The sequence below is a fragment of the Artibeus jamaicensis genome, unplaced genomic scaffold, assembly GCF_021234435.1.
Source record: "Artibeus jamaicensis isolate MK-2021 breed Jamaican fruit bat unplaced genomic scaffold, CSHL_Jam_final contig_252, whole genome shotgun sequence".
NCBI classification, from domain to species: Eukaryota; Metazoa; Chordata; class Mammalia; order Chiroptera; family Phyllostomidae; genus Artibeus; species Artibeus jamaicensis.
The window spans coordinates 869547-890250 of record NW_026521538.1 but is presented as its reverse complement, the minus strand read 5'-3'; the positions used below and the strand labels follow the sequence as shown (position 1 = coordinate 890250).

The 20704-nt window shown below is 44.3% G+C and overlaps 1 protein-coding gene across 2 annotated transcripts in view; it reads left to right on the top strand.

Moving 5' to 3' along the window:
• The window catches only part of BLNK (B cell linker), a 75772-nt gene that overhangs the window by 15774 nt on the left and 39294 nt on the right, over positions 1-20704 (top strand). For both annotated transcript variants that reach the window (XM_037138914.2, XM_037138913.2), the window contains exons 2-3: positions 10053-10118; positions 14090-14139. In XM_037138914.2, coding sequence (XP_036994809.1) covers positions 10053-10118; positions 14090-14139 — 116 coding nt within the window. The remainder of the gene's footprint in view (positions 1-10052; positions 10119-14089; positions 14140-20704) is intronic.

Below are 20704 nucleotides of genomic sequence, written 5' to 3'. Positions count from 1 at the left end.
AAATACCAAAGAAAATATTACAGAGATTTCTACTCCAATTTGATCTTAGAAACGTGTAAGTTGGAGATACTGGGCCAACTGCAAGATGTTCTGAGGGTACCCAACCAAATAGATGTAAGATAATCAACAGGCAATTCTAGGGGCTCAAGGTGAGGCTGAGTAAATCTCGGTCAAGACAAAAAATCAGGCTTGATTAAGCAGACACTGGGGAGCTGCTGCAGGCTCTCAAGGAGGAAGCGGCCTGGTGAAAACTGAAGTCTAAAAACATGACCTGCATAGGGCCCTGACCTTCAGACAATGGACTGGATGGGCATGCTGACCGACACAGCATCTTCCTGATGTGAAAGGGCAGGTATACGCTGGGATCCTGGCCAGCACTACGGACACCGAAATGATGAAACTCCAGAACTGCACCTGACGTTAAGGTGTGGGAATGAAGAAGGGAGAAGTTCTTTTTGTTTGCAAAGTGTTGCTGTAATATAAGACCCTCCCTAACCCATTCCTAAATGCAGATTAAACAGAGATTTTCTTATTGTAATAACTACACATGGTGATAGGTGGATCCTGGAACCATCGGGGGACACTTTCTTTATAAAGTATGATTGTTTAACCACTATGCTGTACCCCGACACTAATATAAAATAATACTGAATGAAAAAAGAAAAAAAGAAATATGCCTAAAATAATTATAATTCTAAGGATTTTTCTTTAAAAAATTAAAATTAAAAATTAAATAAACAGGGATTTTCCCAGATCACTATTATTTTGCATTCCACCTTTTCTGGAAAAAGGGAGTGAAAAAAAAAAAGCTAAAACCTGCCTTTTCATGATCCTTTGCGAGTGCACCAAAGGAGCTAGAAGGAAACAACATGTTTTCTGATTTATTTTTTACTAAACTTTAAAAACTATATGTCTTGCATACGATACCATCTTTTAAATCATCCCCTAGGTTTAATAAAATTATTGGAAAGGTATTATAAAATACTGCACATTTTCTTGGATTATTCTTTGGCGATCCAGCCAACATACCCAGTGCAGCTGCCTCCCCAGCGCCCTGGAGCCCTGGGGGAGCCCTGCGTCCCCCAGTTCACCCACCCGTCCGGACTTGTCCTGTCTCCCCCCCACACACACACGCCTGGGCTGTTCTCAGCCTGCAGACCGCCCTCCTGGGACAGTCAGCATCTATGGATTCCTGTCCAACTTGTGCGCTCTTAGCCAGTGGGTCTTCCCTGGGCATCTACAAAGAACTCCTATTCTGACAACACTGCCAGTGAATCTCAACCTTGGCCACACACTGGAATCACTTGGAAACCAAATGATCTGGGAGGAGACCTGGGTGTGAGGATTAGTACAAGCTCCCTAAGGGGTTGTAATGTATAGCCAAAGACCATTTCTCTAGCCTAACACTTCTTCCAAGAAGAAAATATATACAGACTGCCCATTGAAATAAGCTAGCAACTTCAATTTAGAAAACATTCAGAGGGCTAGGCTCCTTTGGTCAGAGTCCCTGCCCTGGTGCCTGGCCCAGGAACAGAAGGTTGGCAGGTGAGAACCATCTCTGTGCCCAACTGGTACTGGTTGGAGCACAGGTGAAAGTAAAAGCTAGTCAGCTGCTATAAATAATTCCGTTGGCTCTTTTTCCCTGTTGAAAGCAGACATCACACCACAGAACAAAAGTCCCATTTGCCAGTGTGCATCTTTCCTGGGAAGAGTGTCTCGGGAAGTCTTTGGCATCCCATTATGGGGTCAAGAATAAGATTTGTCACTAAAGATATTTGAGGCAACAGAGGGCAGGTGGGAAGATACTCTGGAGGTTGGCAAGCCTTCTCTTCTGCTCTTTGCAATAAGCCTGGACTAGGACATAAACCTGGCCTGGTCCCTAAAAAAGAAAAAGAAAAAAGAAAGGTTCTCAGTCTTCCATGTGCATAAGAGTCACCAGTCCCAGGCAGTTTGTTAAAATGCAGATGCTGGGCCCCACCTGGGATTTTTATTCCATTGGTATGGTTTCAGGTCCAACAACCAATTTTTTTCCAAACATTTTTAAAAATTCTTACCTGGGGGTGTGCTTACTGATTTTAGAGAGGGGCAAAGGGAGGGGGGAGAGAGAGAGAGAGAGAGAAACATTGAGCTATTGCCTCTTGTAAGCCACCCAGCTGGGGACCGAACCCACAGCCTAGGCCTGTGCCCTGGATGGGAATTGAACCAGCAACATTTCAGTTTACAGGCAACGCTCCAACAAAGCTAGCCACACTAGCCAGGGCTGAGTGTTTAACTTTTTTAAAAAATTTTATTTAGTTATTTTTCAAGTACAGTTTTTTGTCTATTTCTCCCATCCCAGCCCCCCCTGCCCCGTCTCCCCACCTCCCTCCCATCCCCCCCCAGTCCTCATCCCTTTCATACTTGTTGTCTTTCATACTTGTGTCTTTCATACTTGTTCCTCAGAATCCCTCCCCATTTTTCCCCTTAAATTCCCTTCCCTCTCCCCTCTGGTCACTGCCCACTTGTTCTCTATTTCAGTGTCTTTGTTTTTATTCTGTCTGCTTGTTTGTTTTGTTGTTTAGCTTCCTGTTAAAGGTGAGATCATATGGTATTTGTCTTTCAATGCCTGGCCTATTTCACTCAGCATAATGTTTTCCAGTTCCATCCATGTTGTTGCAAAGGGTAGTAGCTCCTTCTTTCTCTCTGCTGCATAGAATTCCATTGTGTATATGTACCACAATTTTTGGATCCATTCATTTACTGATGGGCACCTAGGTTGCTTCCAACTCTTGGCTATTGTAAATTGTGCTGCTATGAACATTGTGATGCATAGGTTCTTTGAAACTGATGTTTTAGGATTCTTGGGATATAATCCTAGCAGTGGAATTGCTGCTGGGTCAAAAGGCAGGTCGATTTTATTTTTCTGAGAAAATTCCATACTGTTTTCCATAATGGTTGTACCAATCTGCAATCCCACCAACAGTGAACTAAGGACCCCTTTTCCCCACAACCTCTCCAACATTTGTTGTTTGTTGCTTTGTTCATGATAGCCATCCTGACTGGTGTAAAGTGGTATCTCCTTGTGGTTTTAATTTGCATCTCTCTGATAGCTAACGACATTGAGCATCTCTTCATGTGTCTCTGGATATTCTGTATGTCCTCTTTAGAGAAGTGTCTGTTCAAGTCCTTTTCCCATTTTTTTTATTGGGTTAGATGTCTTCCTAGAGTGGAGTCGTGTAAGTTCTTTGTATATTTTGGAGATTAAACCTTTGTCTGAGGTATCATTGGCAAATATGGTTTCCCATACAGTTGGTTGTCTTTTTAATTTAATACTGTTTTCTTTAGCCATGCAGAAGCTTTTTATTTTGATGAGGTCCCATTTGTTTATTCTTTCCTTTATGTCCCTTGCTCTAGGGGACATATCAGTAAAAATGTTGCTGCGTGGAATATCTGAGATTTTCTTGCCAATGTTCTCCTCTAGGACTTTAATGGTGTCACAGCTTATATTTAAGTCTTTTATCCACCTTGAATTTATTTTGGCGTATGGTGTAAGTTGGTGCTCAAGTTTCATTTTTTTGCATGTAGTTGTCCAGTTCTCCCAACACCATTTGTTGAAGAGGCTATCTTTACTCCATTTTATGTTACTGCCCCCTTTGTCAAATATGAGTGTTTAACTTTTTTATTTAATTTAATTTAATTTTTAGCAAGCGCATCATTTTTAATTATACTAAACTTAGTGTTGATTAAAATGCTCTCTTCTTACGCTTGAATACAGAAGACCATACAGCAGTGTTTGTTAGTACTGATTCTTAGTGAGCACCAGAAAAATCCATCTATTTGCAAATGGCATTGCTATAGGTTGGAGGTCAAAATGCCACTCTACGTCAGGGCACACGAACACCTACAGTTTTATGCAGAGCTAAAGTCACTAGCCCATTCCCACAGGTTGGCACCAGTCGGTCAAGCCAGGTTGGCAAGTGTTCTCAGCCACCTCTCCCTGCCACCACCTGCTCCCATCCACCCCTCGAACCCAGTAACAACAACAAAACAAAACAAAACCCAATTCTTGGAGCACTTTCTGGCCTGGAAGAAACCTACCCAAGTGGAAATGTCCCCGCCTCATGTCCTCAGCAGGCAGCTTGATTTGAGTTTTGTTCCTGGTCAAGCGCAGTCCCCCAGGTCTTAGAAGAGCCTTCAATCTGGACCAAAAGCACCAGCATGGGCAGGCACTTTGCATCCAGTATCCGTCATTTTCACACCTCCCCTGCCAGGTGCATTTTACTATCTTCATTTTACAGATAGGAAAATAGGGTAGTCTGCAGATCACACTCTGGAAAACGGTTTCAGAGGGTGGTCTGGGCCGAAGGCGCAGGAGGAAACCTGAGATTGTCTGCTCTCTCCTGCCCCTCCGGCCCAACCCCAAGGCTCCCAGAGGCAAGGCCTTCAGTTCGTGTTCTCAGCAGCATTTGCTCCTCCCGGTCTCCTCGAGTCTGCTCTGGTCTCCTCTCAGGCAGAGGGTCCTGGCATCTCACCACTTTCTGTCGTGCCCACCTGGATCAGAGTTTCAGCTGGGTAAAGGCCCTTCGGTTTGCGGGGGGAGGAGAGGGACAGAGGAAGATTAGAGGTTTCTCACACTGTAAAGAATGATGCATGGTGCCAGGTGGGTACTAGACTTATCAGAGTGACCCCGTCACGAGGCTGTACACCTGAAACTAATATATGTCAACTGTAACTAAAAACAAATTTTAAATTTAAAAAATTCTTCCCACTGTTAACCTAAAACTAACAGTCCCTTTGAAATAAAAAAAAATAAAAGACTAGTTGGCTAAGCAGACAATGCCTAAGGGTGGTGCTCACTTATAAAAATGTTCAAGTGGAAAAGGCAGATTACAAAACGCCAAGTGTGAGCTTAATCATGTGAAATCTATACATGTTATATGTGTGTAATAAAAAATGGGAAAGCTTCAACCAAATGTTGATAATGGGCCACACTGATGTCTAAAAGTACCATTTCCAAATTTTGATGCAATGAACATCCCTACATGTAGCCACCATACGGCATCATACAAAATAGTTTCAGTGCCCTAAACATCCCATTTCACCCACTCATACTTCCCTTCCTCCTCCCAAACTCCTGACAATCAATGATTTTTTTACTTTCTCCATAGTTTTGCCTTTTCCAGATTCCAGTTGGAATTACACAGTATGTAGCCTTTTCAGGATGGGTTCTTTCACTTAGCATAAACTATATTTTAATCAGAAATAAAGTTAGAAAAATTAAAACCATACAGCCTATGCCACCAGCCACTACTTACCTGTGACATTGAAAGAGAAAGAAACAAGAAAAGAAAAAAGATCGTGTCATCTTTTGCCATTCAAATCACAGTAGTCCCTCCCACTTTTACAGATTTTTTGCCCTGGAGATGCTGGGAGTCCTGGGGGGCCGCTTACATATCCCACAGCTCCGTGGTGGCTCTTGCATGGCCTGGAAACTTAGTAGAAATGCAAATTCTTTGACCCCCTACCACACACCTACCCAATTGGAAATGTCTGGGATGTATTGAAACTCTGCATTTGAACAGCCCTCCCAGTGATTCTGATGCAGTTTAGGTCCGTTAGATTCTAAATGAAGCCACTTTTCTGCAGGCAAAAAAAAAACTTGCTAGTAACTTTCAAACGATGATTTGTCCTCTCTCAGTACATTGTGAGATCTAAATTTGTTGAGATTCAGGCACAGCTAGGTTCACACACTACTATAGTATGCTGTAAAATAACTAAGTTTTTTTTACATTAATTGAAAAAAATGTTAAAGCAACAGCCAAGGAGAGAGTACAAAATTTGATTTGGTTTATACAAGTAATAATAACTACTTATATGACCTGCCCACCATTTTTAAATGCTGAAATGCTAGACTGCTTAAAACTTACATATTAATATTATTTAAAAACATATTGAATAAGCTCGGTTCTTCACTTTGTTTTGCTACATGAGCATGGCTGTCTCTTGACAACCTCAAAAGGTTAAAACACGGTGGTCCTGTCATCCTTCTCCCAGCCATGGAAGGTTGTCTCTGGAAGGGCTAATCAAAGCGCAGCTGTCTCAGGTCTGACCTGTTTTCAGCTACACTCGATTTATCACAGCGAAGCAACTGCTGTTTCAATCCAGAGCAACCTCCCTGGGACGGACCAGCTGCATATTCCTTTGTCATTTCATATGGTATAAGTTGTAGTAGAAAAAAAATACTCCAAAGTGGAGCAGATGGCACTAGAGAGTGGGGAAGCAGTGCGCCGCACAGCGCGGGACCTTGAGATCCAATGAGTCAAGAGCACCAGCAAGGCGCCTCGGTTTGGGGCATGCTGCGCTTCGCCAGGTGACAAGTTCAGCAGCTATAACTGAGCAGTCAGTGAACAGTAGGATTTGCGTGAACAAGATGCAGAAAGGGAAGAAGAAAATATTTCAACACAATGTGTATGGTACACTTTAACAATTTACTATACTTACAATAAATTTAGTAAATAATAAAAAGCAAATGCCAAGAAGCATCAAATACCAAGTTGAGCAAATGAAAAAAATTAACACTAAACTCTTTGACAACAGTTAACATGTTTATCTACACCTGTAGCAAAGTCGCTTATATAATCAGCCCCTGGATCCCAATTACACTGCCCGTGCCCACCTCTTGACAAATTTCCGACAGGATCCTTTACTCTGGCTCCCTCTTCCCTTCGACCTGGTTAAGCATGAACTCAGGCTAACAGTACTCCATGCAGTTGGGCAGCTTACACCCACAGCTGACCTCTGATCTTTGTTTGAAATGATGAAATTTCCTCCCAATCAATACATTTCAACCTCTGTCTCTCAGTCTCTTTCTCTCCATGCCCAGACCTCCTATCTCTAATTGTCCCCCATTCCTGTATCTCGGAGATTCTCTAGAGTTCCTCAGGAAAAGGAGGAAGGGGTTGGACACAGCGTATATGTGAACAAATTCCACAATATTGTAGAGTTCTGAGGCAACTCAAGAGTCCAGCTTGGGGAACCCTCTGTGTGTCTCTGATGGGCCAGGTGGTCCCCTTTTCTTTCACTCCATTCTTTTCTCTGCTGCTGAGCCTGGTGCTTTGCTGAGTTCACATGTGTGGGATCAGTATGCCCAGCCTCCCTAACTGGGCCTAAAAATGTGACCAGATTTCCTTTGCTATCCAAATTACATCTTGGCACTGACCCCTACGCACATCCCAAGTTAGGCCCCGCAGTGGGTCCTCTAGTTATGTAGATAATTCCCCAAGATGCAGCCCTAAGGATGTCCTGAAAAAGGTGTCCCTTGTCCTTTGCCTCCGCCCTCCAGCTTGTCCTTTCCCTGTGCTCCACTCCTCCTTGCTAGTGCAACATGCCTCTCCCCACAGCCCCGCTGAGGCCAGGCTGCAGTACCGACGGGACACTACTGAGATTCAGGAACAGTACAGAGGAATGATCTCATTGCAAATTCCTAGCCATGGCGCTGGGTATGGCTCTTCTCAGAGCTGAGGCTCAGACCCAGCCTCAAGTTCAGGGCCACCCTGCCACCCCTCTACCCCTCCCCATCTCCCCACCATTGAATATCCTTCCAGCTTGTATATGTTCTTCAGGACTCTAGCTCCTCATAGTCATTAGACCTAGAAGGAGAAAGAGCTCCTTAAAATCGCAGTTTAAGTTCCCATTCCTTTCCTGAGGATCTCCTTTTTCCCCAGATGGTGAGGAGTAGAAATATTTACCTCACTCCACCACCTCAGTGCCTGATGGCCCCAGTAAACAACTACAGCAGAACATCAGCATAGGTGGGTTATTTGGCCTCAAGTTATCACTTAGTGGAGGACGCCGACAGGCCAGACCAGGTCCCTGACAAGCTGTCTCTCATCCTCTAAATGGCTCCATCTGCACCAAAAAGCTTTGCAGCCTACACATTCTAAATCCTACAGAGCCAGAGAATATTTCTCTCAGATTGCTCCAACCAACAGGGATTAAGAGCTTATTGGGCACCATTGTTCATATTACCTGACAGAAGGCCTAGCTTCCATAATCAGCAAAATCTCCAGGTACAATGGCTGTGTACAATCTTTTCATTTTGTTAACTGAAGAACCTAATCAAATAATTTTCTGAGAACAAAGGAAAGGCTTGACTGAAAGATGAATTCAAATGTCCTACTCTTTCAAGGCAGAACTCTGTGTGTGTGTGTGTGTGTGTGTGTGTGTGTGTGTGTGTGTGTGTGTAGCAAATGATTAGGAAGAATTCAAAACATGGCCCTATACTTCAACCTTGCTAACATTTTTCTCTGTGCATGTATGCAAAACAGATAATAAAAGGCATATACTAAGGCCATGCTATGAAGGTTCAAGTAGTATAGAAAAACTTTCATCGTAAAGTAAAAGTCTCCTGTTCACAAAGTACAAGCGCCCGCCCCCACCCGAGCCACTGATCCTCATTCTCCAGCTGTAAGGACCAACAGGGGCTGAAATCCCCCTGTCTGGTCACCAGTCTGTGCGCCCTGCCACCGGGCAGTGTCCACCCAAAAAAAAGGGTCACTTTTTTTTAATTTGTGTGAAGTTGGTTTGGAAAACAACCTCTTAATGACGTTTTGAATACCTCTCTAAAGAGTTATGTACACTGCAGCATGTATGAATGTGTGCGTCCTTTTTCCCCACAAAAAGGCGAAGGCTGCACACCATCCTGAACCGTCCTGCCTTCTTTTTTTTTCTTTCTCCGCTTTAATAGTTGTTTAACCTAATCTTTCTTGGGGATTTTTATAATTTTTTAACCTTTTAATATTTGTTTGACCTAATATTCCTTGGGGATTTTTATACATCAGTAACACAGATTTTTTAAATGGGTTTCTCTTACTTCATTGCATAGTTTTATCAAAGTTTATTGAACTACTTCCCTTTTAGTGAGTGATGGGTGTGTAGGTTGTTTCCATGCATTTTAGCAGGGAGACAGAAAGGATTGGGATTATCACTTCTAGTGCTTATATGTATATAATGAGGATATCTGCATAATGGTATAGTTTTATGACTACATTCATGAGGCAATTTCTAGCAGTGGAATTTCTGGGTCAAAAGGCATGGACATTTTAAACTTTGACAGATATCGACTGTAACAGTTTGCATCCCCAAGAATATCTGTATTCTCATACCCTCATTAACTGTGGGCGCAGCCCCACGTGGTAAGTTCTGCTAGTCTGATTGGCAGAACATAGCACATTGTTCGATTTAGATTTCTTTAACTATAACTAATGTTAAGTACCTTCTCATTGGTCTGTTGAACACTTGCTTTTCTTTTCTGTTAGCTATGCATTCACGTCTTTCACTCATTTTCCTTTTGAATTGTTAATCTTTTTCTACTGAGTTATAAGATTTCTTTGTAAATCAAAAATTGTAGTTATTATTATCATTATTAGTTGCAGGTATTTTATCCAGCATGTCAATTGTCTTTTGATTTTTTTACACCTTGCTGTTGTTCTCCAGAAGTTTCAAATATCTGTGCAGTCAGACTCACTAGTCATTTTCTTTATGGATTCTCTATGTGTGCAAATTTTAAGTGACAATTTTTCAAGATTCTACTTAGTAAAGTTAACAACAACAGCACATAATCTTGGGCCTGATTTCAGCCTATACTGTGTGCTTGGAGGTGGCCCTATCCTTACAACACAGGAGCTTGAAGGACAGTAGTTGATAAACAGTGAGGCTTATGATAGGATTGGAGGGCTTCAGCCTCCCCTGTCTCCTCAGAACAGACAGACCTGGGAATCAGAACTCCTCCCACTGCCACCTGAGGCTGGCCCAGACATCCAACAGATGGAGACGTGGCCCAATGACCACCTTCCTTATAGAATCACAGGATCAGTCACCCTTTCCTTCTGCTAAAGTAGCAGATGGTCACCTTAGTTAAATATGATTAATTAAACTTAAATGAACACAACATAATTCATGCTATTTGGGGGTTTTATTGTAGGGTTTTCTCTCTCTCTTCAAGAAGGCCAGAAGACATTTAAAAAAAGTCAATCTAGTTATTGATAGTTTATGTTTAATTTTATTTCTTACAGACAACTTCAAAAGATGGTCCATGACATTAAGAACAACGAAGGTGGAATAATGAACAAAATCAAAAAGTAAGTTAGACTCCATAACACTGTATGAGCACTTCCTTGAATAACATCTCACGCCAGCTGTGTTAGGGGAAGAAAACCAAGTTCTCTGTTACCCGAGTGAAGGCTTGCAACCTCTTTGGCATGTAACTCCTTTTTGCTCATGGCTAGAGTCCACAGCACTCAGAACCACAATCAGGAAACATGATGAGCGAATGGGGTGGTTCTCGGGGCACTTCGCTTTTCCCCCTCACTGCTCAGAATGTGACTGATGCCATTTGGGGTGCTGAGCAAGTGTCAAAATGACGTTTATAAAAGCAGGAGAATCAGCTTCCAAAACCATTTAGCTGAGGACCACGAGGACACGGTTGGAGAAATCCAAAAGAGAAGTTCCAAGAACACAGCTCTAGCTTCTTTAGGATGCAGTTCCTGTTTTCTATATTTTGATTTCTGCTTTTTCAATTATTGCCTTCAGTGGTGTTTTCAGTTGGCACTTGGAGAGAGTAAACTAGAATTTTAGACCTTCCTGCACACCAAAAACTCTTAAACCCTTTTTAATGGAATGGAAAGTGTATATAAAATTGTACCTACTTGCATTTGACAACTCAAAATCTAAATCAAGAGGAAAGGGGACATGTAATTCTGTTAAGTTTATAAGTTTTGTTTTAAAGAAAGTAATATAGATTCACAGCAGTTGGGTGGGATAGAGGAGAATCAAAGAGTTCAGAGTTGTATAAAGTAAAAATCTCCCACTTCTTCATATCTCCACTTTAACCCACTCCCCAGAATCCACATTCATGTGTGAGTTTGATATATATATGTGTGTGTGTGTGTGTATAAGCTTACATGTATACATACACATACTAACATATATATATATATATATATATATATATATATATATATATATACTGAAGCTATATACATACCTATACACACACATTTTCATCATGAAAGGCATCATATTACCTAAACCATTCTACCAACTTGCTTCAGTGATTTTACTTAATGCTATATCATGGACAACTTGTTTTGTTCGTGTGTGGAAAATAAACCATGTTCCCTTTTATTTTATTTATTTAAAAGATTTTATTTATTTATTTTTTAAAGAGGGGAAGGGGGGGAGAAAGAGAGGTAAAGAAACATCAATGTGTGGTTGTCTCTTGCACGCCCCCTACTGGGTACCTGGCCTGCATCCCAGGCACGTGCCCTGAATTGAACAAGCAACCCTTTGGCTTGCAGGCTGGCACTCAACCACTGAGCCACACCAGCCAGGGCCCATGTTCCCTTTTAAACAGCTGATTGACAGTCTACTATAAATGTATTATTGTTCATTTATCCAACCATATATTGTTGGACAATTTTTAAAGGGGGTGGGAGTTTAAACTGGCACAACATTTTGGGGGGGCAATTTGGTAACATCAATTTAGATACAATCAAAATTTGGGGGACATTTCTTTGAGTTTAGCTGTCACAAATAATATTTCAATAAATATCCTTTGCAGACTTATAGTATACCAGAAAGCTAAATTCCTGAACTAAAATTTCTTGGTAAAAGGATTTGTGTGCCCTTTAAGTTTTTATTAATACTAGCAAACTGCTTTCCAAAAATCTTGTACCCCCAATAGTATATGAAATTACATTTCCCTGTGTTTTCAGAACAGAGTATCTTTATGCTTTTTTGGTCTTTGCTAAACTTAACTGTAAGAAATCCCTTTTTGTGGTGTTTTCAGACTATAGAACATAAGTGAGTCATCTCAGTATGTATAAGTGATCATCATACGAGAGTTAAAATGGTCTCCTGCTTGTGGAACAATAGTCATCTCATAGAGGAGGAGAATGTCCTCATGGCCTGTCCTGTGACGGGGGCAGGTGTGGGATTGCTTTCACTGATTATTGCAGAATCTCTCTGAAGTGAGAGAACCCTGCCAGTCACTGTTTTAATCACTAGCGACCCTAGATGAGTCCCCAGTGACCAGTTTTACAATACACCAGTTTTCTCAATAGCACGAAGCCTCTGTATAAAACGTCTATCCCATGGTCAGTCATACTAACAGCAGCCACGGGGCCCAGATCGTTCCAGACAGTTTCTGTTGCATTACACCCATTGTCCCCAGTACACTCGACAAACTGTGTTTCTTCTCGGCTTGGAGAATATGGCTGTCATGGTCCGTACCCTGGGTGAAGTCAATGGCCTTTTGGTTCTAAGTGACATGCAGCTCTTAGCTCTCATTCATAGCCGGGCAACAGGTGACACCTTGAAGGAAGGAAGCACAGTTGAACACACTGGTTTCTTAACACAAGACCGTGACAGAGTTGTCGCTGGTCCATGGCCAAATGAGAAAATAAGGACCTTGAAGTGCTGGGGGTTGGTGCGCAGCTGCTGGCTGCTAAGGCCCGTGCCCCATCTTCTGTTCCAGGTCAGTGTTCAGGGACCGACGGTCCTTTCCCAAGTCTGTCCTTCATTCTGACACGGTGACCTTCATACATTTGCGGGTATTAAAATGCCCTTTCTTTTCTTTTATGAAATCATCACAAGAATGGGTAGTAGTTGGTCTGTGCTTTCTTGAACTTGTGCTTGTCCTTGAATAGACCCAGTTTTGGGGCACCAGACCCAGTTTTGTCTCTGTTTTTCTCCCCTACAGCACCTTTGTTAATCTCTGTCTCTGGACCTTCTCACAGGTTTAATGATTGCATCTGCCTGGCACACCTTGCTGGCTCATTATGAGAACTGAATGCAGTAATAGAGATGAGAATCTTTGGGAAAGCAAAAAGCAGAATTTCTGTACAAATATACATATTGTTATTTTCACAACATTAAAATTCTGGATTATAAGTCTTTACTTTTTTGTAATCAAACATGAATTTCTAAACTGCTTTCTCCCCCAAAACAAAATATGTTTTATATTTATTCAACCTTATATGATGCTTCTAAAGGATATGATATTTTAGCAAAGAAAGTCTAGCAGATATAGGTTTTATTTATATATTTGAAACATTTTAAAGATTTTATTTATTTATTTTTAGAGAGAGAAAGGGAGAGAGAAAGAGGGAGAGAAACATCAGTGTGTAGTTGCCTCTCACACACCCCCTACTGGGTACCTGGCCCACAACCTAGGCATGTACCCTGACTGGGAATTGAACTGGCAACCCTTTTGTTCACAGGTGGCATTCAGTCCACGGAGCCACACCAGCCAGGGCTATACATTTAAAAATTTTGATTAAGTAAATTATTCTTAAATAAAATGGGTAACTATTAGGAAAAATAATAACTTACTATAAACTTTACCCATTTCTAATAATGGAAGAGAAGATGTTGCCAGTACTCATAAAAAGCTTAAATATCAGGATACATTTTTAAATGTAACTTTAATTTTCTTCTTTTAATGAGTGGGGAAGGATTGTGAATTTTTAGAACGTTTTTTGTGTATAAAGATACTACAGTAGTTTTGAAAGTGCTTAAAACAGTTCCACTTCTAAATGAGCAAAATTTCACAACCCTCAACCTGGTGATACTCACTGCTCACTTGTTTGTCAGGTTTAATGGCACAAAAATAATTTCAGTCAAACCTATAACCAAGGTGCTCATTATAACTAATATTTCCGCTTAATGCACTTATTAAGTTATTTATTAGAATAGACTACATCTTCCCTTAATTTCCTACCAATAAATCAGCATTTCTCATTTATCTTCCTTGAACCTCTAGGCTCAGTGCTCACTAGTACTCTGGCCTTGTGAAGCCCTTTCTCCACTTGGCTTCACCTTTGTCAAGTCTCAGCTACACTGTCCCTTGGGGAGAGGGGGACAGGGGGGAAACCTCTCATCAATGGCTTCACTATATTTTCAATATATTTAGTCTTTCAGTGGGATGGGTTCAAAAGAAGCCACTATTCTATTAGTTCTCCATCCTTCGTCTCTATATCTGCTTATACTCTGGGCCTTGCCAACCACTGTCCTACCCACTGACCCACTGTTTGATGGTTGTTATCTACAGGCTGAAAGTCAAAGCGCCTCCGAGTGTTCCTCGAAGGGACTATGCCTCTGGTAAGAGTATTTCTAATACTTGGATTCTTGACTAATTCAATGTTTGTATTTACCTCTGAAAAGGGAACTGTGTTCTATTTATATGAAAACAAAAGGTGCCCATCCTAATTTTAAGAATGACCAAATCCCATCCATCCATCCATCCACTCATCTATTTATCAAACATTTCTTGCGCATCTTCATGTGCTGGGCACATGCAAGGCCTTTGTGTAGAAACACAGTGCTGAACGAGACCGATATAGCCCCACGTGTACAGCACGTATAGACCAGAAGGGAAGATGCGCGTTAAAAACCACTACAGTTCAGTGTGATTGGGAAGCACAACGCTCCACAGCAGTATCTAATCTAATCTGGGGGTGGGGGGGTGGGGGAGGGACAGCTCCTGGGTAAGGAACTGTTAAATGGGCATCTGAAAGGGTGGGCTGGGGGCAGCGTGGGAACAAGTGATGGACGGCACACAGTGGCCCAGTCCTCTCCGAACTTAGCCCTACAACACCATTCCAACTAGGATCAGCGTTGTCAGGGAAGACTAGTTAGTCTTGAAATTGGTAGTTTTATGGCAGTGACGAGCAAGTAAACTCTCCAACGTACTTTCACTTTCTCAAACAGATACCTTGGGAGGGCAGGTCTAAAATGTGATTCTAATGGCTTACAGGTAAAGATTTCTTGGACGTGGACAGATCCATATAGCCCTCAGCTTAAAAACAAAACAGTTAACAAATTAAAATCTTCATTCTTCCTTCCAAGTTCTAAAAAAGAAAACAAAGCAGACCATACCTGTTAAATACCCAAGGTTGGACGGAAAAATTATGAAATCATGGAGTGTCAGGTCTGAAAGGAGCCCCAGAGGTCGTATAGCCTAATGTCCAATACGATGCTCAGAGCTCCCCCACCACCATGTGGGCACAAACGAGGCCCGCTCTCCACTCGGACATCCCCTGTGGTGACCTCCCAAACCTGTCCGGTCCAGTCAGGGGCAGGCGGCCCCGAAGGAGTAGAGCTGTGGTCCGTTTCCTTGTGGTTCCCGTAGTCTGTCCTGATGGACAGGCGGTACCAGTCGTAAATATTAAATAAAGCAGAAACAGTTGTTCAGTGTAACTTCAAGGATAGAATTAAGAAGTCGGGTCATTTGAATGTTTTCTTCTCTAGAATAAACATCTCCTGGTGCTTCAGCTGTTCTGCACCTGCTCAGCTTCTCCCAGCCAATATTGCACAAGTGTGTCCTGTGTGATACTCACTGGGCTAGGTATAAAGTCAGGAGCAAAACATAATCCCTGGCCTTATGGTGCTCAATGACTAATGGGGAGTCAGGTAACAAATTAGAATGCCAGCAGGTAAATATAAATGACCAAACATGGTCCCTGCTATGAAGGAAAATGGCTGGTGCAGTGACAAGGAACCCTTGTGGGTGGGAGCACACCTTAGGTAGTCCGGAACGTTCTGCTCAGGAGGTGACATTTTAATTCAAGTCCTGGGTGATGAGCAGAAACATCTGGCATTTTGTAGATGAACCAACAGCACTGTAGATGCTGGACATCAGTGTTAGGAGCTCAGGAACAATTCTCAGAAACTTAAGTAGACTGATATATCTGATTTCAGGTTGGACATCTCTGGATGATCCCCTATATTCAACTGTCTTCTTGTTCATTCCCTTGCCCAGCCTCCTTCTTTTCTTGTATTTTTAACTTGGGCAAAAGATGGGCGGTATTCATCATTTATTCATCCTTTTGCCCAACCCCACACACCAGCAATCATCGTTGATTCCTCCTCTTTTTTCTCCCTCTGCAAAAAAAAAATTAACCTCTAACTCTTATTAATTCTAGCTTTTACCTGTCTCTCAAATACGTCTGTCCCCCTCCATTCACATAGCTACAGCTCTGACCCCTATCACCAGACTGCTTGTCTGTATAAAGCCTCTAAGAAGACCCCTTAATTCCCAATCCCACATGGTCCTTTCACCCTCCACCAGAGAGCTGCCCTGAAATACCTTTGTTTAAATATCCTCATGGCTTTACATCATCGACAGGAGAAATAGCAAACCACTGAGCCTGCATACAAGGTCCTTCAGTGTCCAGCCCCAAGGCTCTGCAACCCTGGCCAACGCACTCTCTTTTTCTCCTCTATCATATGACACATTCGCCACATTCACCCAGGGACTGAACTAGAAGTGCCATCGGTTCCCACCACTGCTAATGCTCAACACTCACAGAACCACAAATCTTTGGAGCCCAGGGCCCAGTGATAAAGCAAGCTTCACCCAACCTTCCTGGCTTTAGCAAGTTACGTCTTCCACTTTGTACTTAATCTGTCTCAAGTCGGCTGGGTCTCCTAAGCCCCTGTCACTCAAAGTGCAGTCGCTAGTGTGCAGCCCCAGCATTACCTGGGAGCGAGTTAGAAATGCAGAATCTCTGCCCCACCCTAGAACTAAGGGATCAGAAGTTTGCATTTTAACTCCAGGGGGTTTGGATGTATACTAAATTTAAGAAACCCTGCTATAATCCACCAACTGTCTCCTTCTTGCTGCTCCCGAACTAAAAGACAAATCCACTGAAGGATCTCAGAAATTCATCCTATTTCTTCACCAAATCAATAGGGTCTTGCCTACTTTCCTTGGCTTGGAAACCCGGCACCCAGATGGTGGTTTTGGCAAAACCACCATCACCACCTGCAGTTAGTACCTACCTTGTCATCCCCGCCCAAACCCCAACCCATGTCCTAGCAGCATTTCCAGCTGCTTCCTCTGAGCCTTGGGGACCCTGAGCAGTTGAAAACTCAGGGCCTCAGCAACCAGCCCTAACAGCTCCTTCTGAACCCAGAGAGTCTTTGGGGTCCTAGAAGGCGCCAGTGCTTGGAGACCATAGCCCACCATTCCTCTAGAGCCCCAGAGGAGAATCAGGTGCCCCCTGGAGGCCTGTGCAGACTTGAAACAGCCCCACCTGTCTCCCCCAGGTGCTGGACTTACGTCCTTTTTCCAGTCCCAGAAGCACATGACTTCCCCACCTCTAGCCAGGAAAGTGTGCTGACCTTAGCGATGCTGACCTCCTGAAGGCAGAGAATGGAAAGAGCCAGCCCCCCCTAGTGGTCAGTAGGAGAGTCCCCACAGTCCCCACTCTCCTTTAGAGAGTAGCACAAAGCTTGAACTGGACAAACAATGGAGGCCTGGATTACCTACAGATGCAGATCAGGCCAGGAAGGAGCTGGCTGCTTTCCGTTCAGGCCTGGCAACCACGGCCTGCAGGGACCTCACGGCCCACTGGGCAGAATGCATTACACCCAAGCAGCTGGTATTTGGGAAGGGAAGATATCCAAAACGTGTTGTATTTACTCTGTTCTGGGTGTTAACCTAAGCTCTTCACAGACGTTAGCTCCTTTACGCTCCCATTAGCACCGTCATATGGAAACGACTACCTCGGCTGCCCAGGTGAAGAAGATGCATTTCAGGAACATGGAGTAACATCCCCAAGGTTACAGCAGCCACTCCAGGAAGCCCACCCCAGACCCTCAATACAGGGTTCCTCCTTGACCCAAGTCGACATGGTTATACTTTTCTGGGGAATTTCTTACTATTCAGAAGGTCCAGAGCCTCTGACATTAACCCCAGAACCTGCCTTCCAATTCCTGGAAACTTTCATGGTTGAACAGCTCCCTATACTTTAACGTCCGAAGTGTGGCTCGGGAGGCAGGGGTGGGGGGAGCAGTTATGGTTACCCCAAAGTCTGCGGGGTCATTGCAGACGCCCCACTGGTCACTGTGCAAAGCCCGGAGAGGTCAGAACTGAATAAGGCCCCTCTCCTTGTGTGCCTGGGCTCTGCTATCCACAGGCTGCTGGGATGTCCCCAGGAGGTCCACCTTCCCTCCCACAACTGATGTCCTGCAGGGACAAGAGCAGAGCAACTGCAAGGGTGGGGCAGGGGAAGTCGCCTGGACAGGGGTTCTCAGGTAAATGGTCACTGCAGAATAACCCTTTGTCCACAAAATAAGTGAAACGTAACCCTGCTTTTGCCCCTACCCGGGTGTCCTTAGTGAACCCAGCATCCACCTGGCTCTCCATCTCCCCATTACTACTCTAACTAGTGGCACCAACACAGTTCATGGGGGGTGAGCTGGGTGCATATCAGGCCTGCCTCACGGGACTGAGAATGGAGCAATGAAACTTGGACTGAAAGATACTTTATAGCCTAGAAAGTCCTGAAAGGTCACCCCTTCCAAGCTTCTCATGTTAGGGATAACTGGAGACCAGAGAAGCAAAGTGACTGCCCCAAATCACACAGCCAAGTGATGGCTAAGCCAGGGCTATGTCCCCCACTTATGCACACCTACCCCCTCTTCATAGGGCCCTGGGGAGGAAGGAACAAACATACCAGCAAAGGGAACTTCCAGGATGTATTTAGGCCCAATCACCTCTCCTAGCCAGGCCGGGACTGGGCCTCGGCCTCACCTCCTCACACCAAGTCACATTCCTTTCTCTTCTCATGGTGGACCTGGTGGGACTGCCCCTCATGGCCTCCCCTGCAGCCTCTGTTTTCTGTCCTTTCCCTGAACCTGTCCCCACCACCACGCCTGGTCCACCTGCCTTCCTTCTTTCCTCCCTGCATCCCACTGCAGACTTCCCGTCGGTCCCTGCATCCCACCACCAACTCTGCAGGAGGAGAAATGGGGGGACCCAGTGGCCCAAAGCACAGTCAGAGTGGAGTCCGAGCCACAGCTGGGGCTGTGTGTCAGACATGCAGCTGTGGAGCACACCCCCCAAAGCCCATGGCTGGGATGTCACCAGCACCGCCCCACAGTCCCTGGTACTGCTGATGACCCAGAACCAAAAGGCTGATTTCATCCCCTCCCTTCACCGCTTCCACCAAGATCACTCTGCAGAGCCCTTCCCTGTCCTTCCAGCCATCCCTTCCCCTCCCTGGTCCGGCTCAGCCTTTGTCTCTCCATGGCTGAGTTATTCAAGCACCGTCCTTGTCAGCCTCCCCATCTCCAGCTTGTCACTGGGACCACAGTGTCCACTGTGGCTGGAACACCCCCTTGGCTGGCAATGAATCCCGCTTTGTTTTCCCTCTGGGCATACTCTCCCGTGACTCTCCAGTGCAGGTCATTCATTCTGTGCATGTCTGTGCCTTACAGATGCCCCCTTCCTCAGCTGAGCTCTGCTTCTGGGGCTGACACACAAGCCCTTGTTCATCTCCACTCTCTCCCTCAAGCCCCACTGGTCCTTCAGGGCCCAGTTCAACTCCATCTTTGACACAGAGTCTCATGCAGTTTCTCAGCCCTCTCTCTGAGTGCACTCTTCTCAAGCTTACCCAGCACCTGGCCATGTTTCCAGCTGCCAGGACACACTTTTCAGGAGATTTTACATTGCTCTGGAGTGTCTAACACACAGTTGTTCTCCTAGACCTTAGGTCTTTATTACTATTGTACAGGGTGGCTCAGTGAGAGGACCTTGAACTCTGGGGTCCTTTTGGCCTGGGGTGGAATCCTGGCTTTGTCCATTAAGCACTGTGTGAACCAAGGAAAGTTGTGTAACCTCCTCAGGCCTCGGATCCCTGATCTAGAGATAAGACTACCTATCCCTCAGGTTACTGCGAGAATCGAGGAGAAAGTCAATCATTCACGGGCCCTCACTCTATGCCAGGTACTTGTCTAAGTGCTTCTTGTGTGTCATTTCATTTTCAGTCTCTCAAAACCCTAGAATGTAGGTACTACTAATAACGCCCATGTTAGTGATGAGAAAACTGAGGCCCAGAGGTCAAGCAGTTTGCCTAAGGTCACACTGCTAGCAAGTGGCAGAATCAAATTTTAAGCAAGACAGCCTGACCCTGTGTGTCTTGGCCTGGAGCAGATGCTGAGAGGGGAACCATCGTGGCTGTTGTCACGGGTCTCATACTGCCAGGTGCTGTGTCCACGGGCTTGGGAGGGCCACGTGAATCCCAAAGCCTCAGCCAGGCAAGGGGAGGAGTCCCTCTACTGTGTGGCATGACACTATGACACAGTCAGTGCAGCACAAGCCCTCAAACAGGTACATGACACAACAGGAAAGGCTCTCCCGACAAGGAGGCCCAACCAGCACTCTAGCTTCCTGGCAGGAGCATGAAATCCCACACCCAAAATTGAACCACCCAGCCAACTTTAAACTTGAATTTACCTTCCTGAAATTTTTACCCACTGCACTTGAGGCTTCCTTGGATGTATGTCTTTGTGGTTGCCATGCTGCATGGCTGCCATTAGAGTGAAATAGAATTGGTAGTGTTTTCAGGGTTTATTGAGAATTGTCAATACCCAAGACAACAACAAGTAACATTAATACAGCATTTACTCTGTGCCAGGCCTTGCAAAGCACTTCACATGTGTTATGTTACTTGACTAAATGAAAACATGAGGCTTTCACCATTCTTATCCTTGTTTTACAGGTGAGGTAACTGAACTTTAAACAATTAAAACACTGGTCCGCTGCCACACAGGCAGCAAACCCCAGAGCCAGGACTGGAATCCAGGGAGCCTGGTTCAAAAACCACCACTTGCACACTGTGGGGGGCTCCCTGAGAGGCTGGAAAACCACCCACTACTT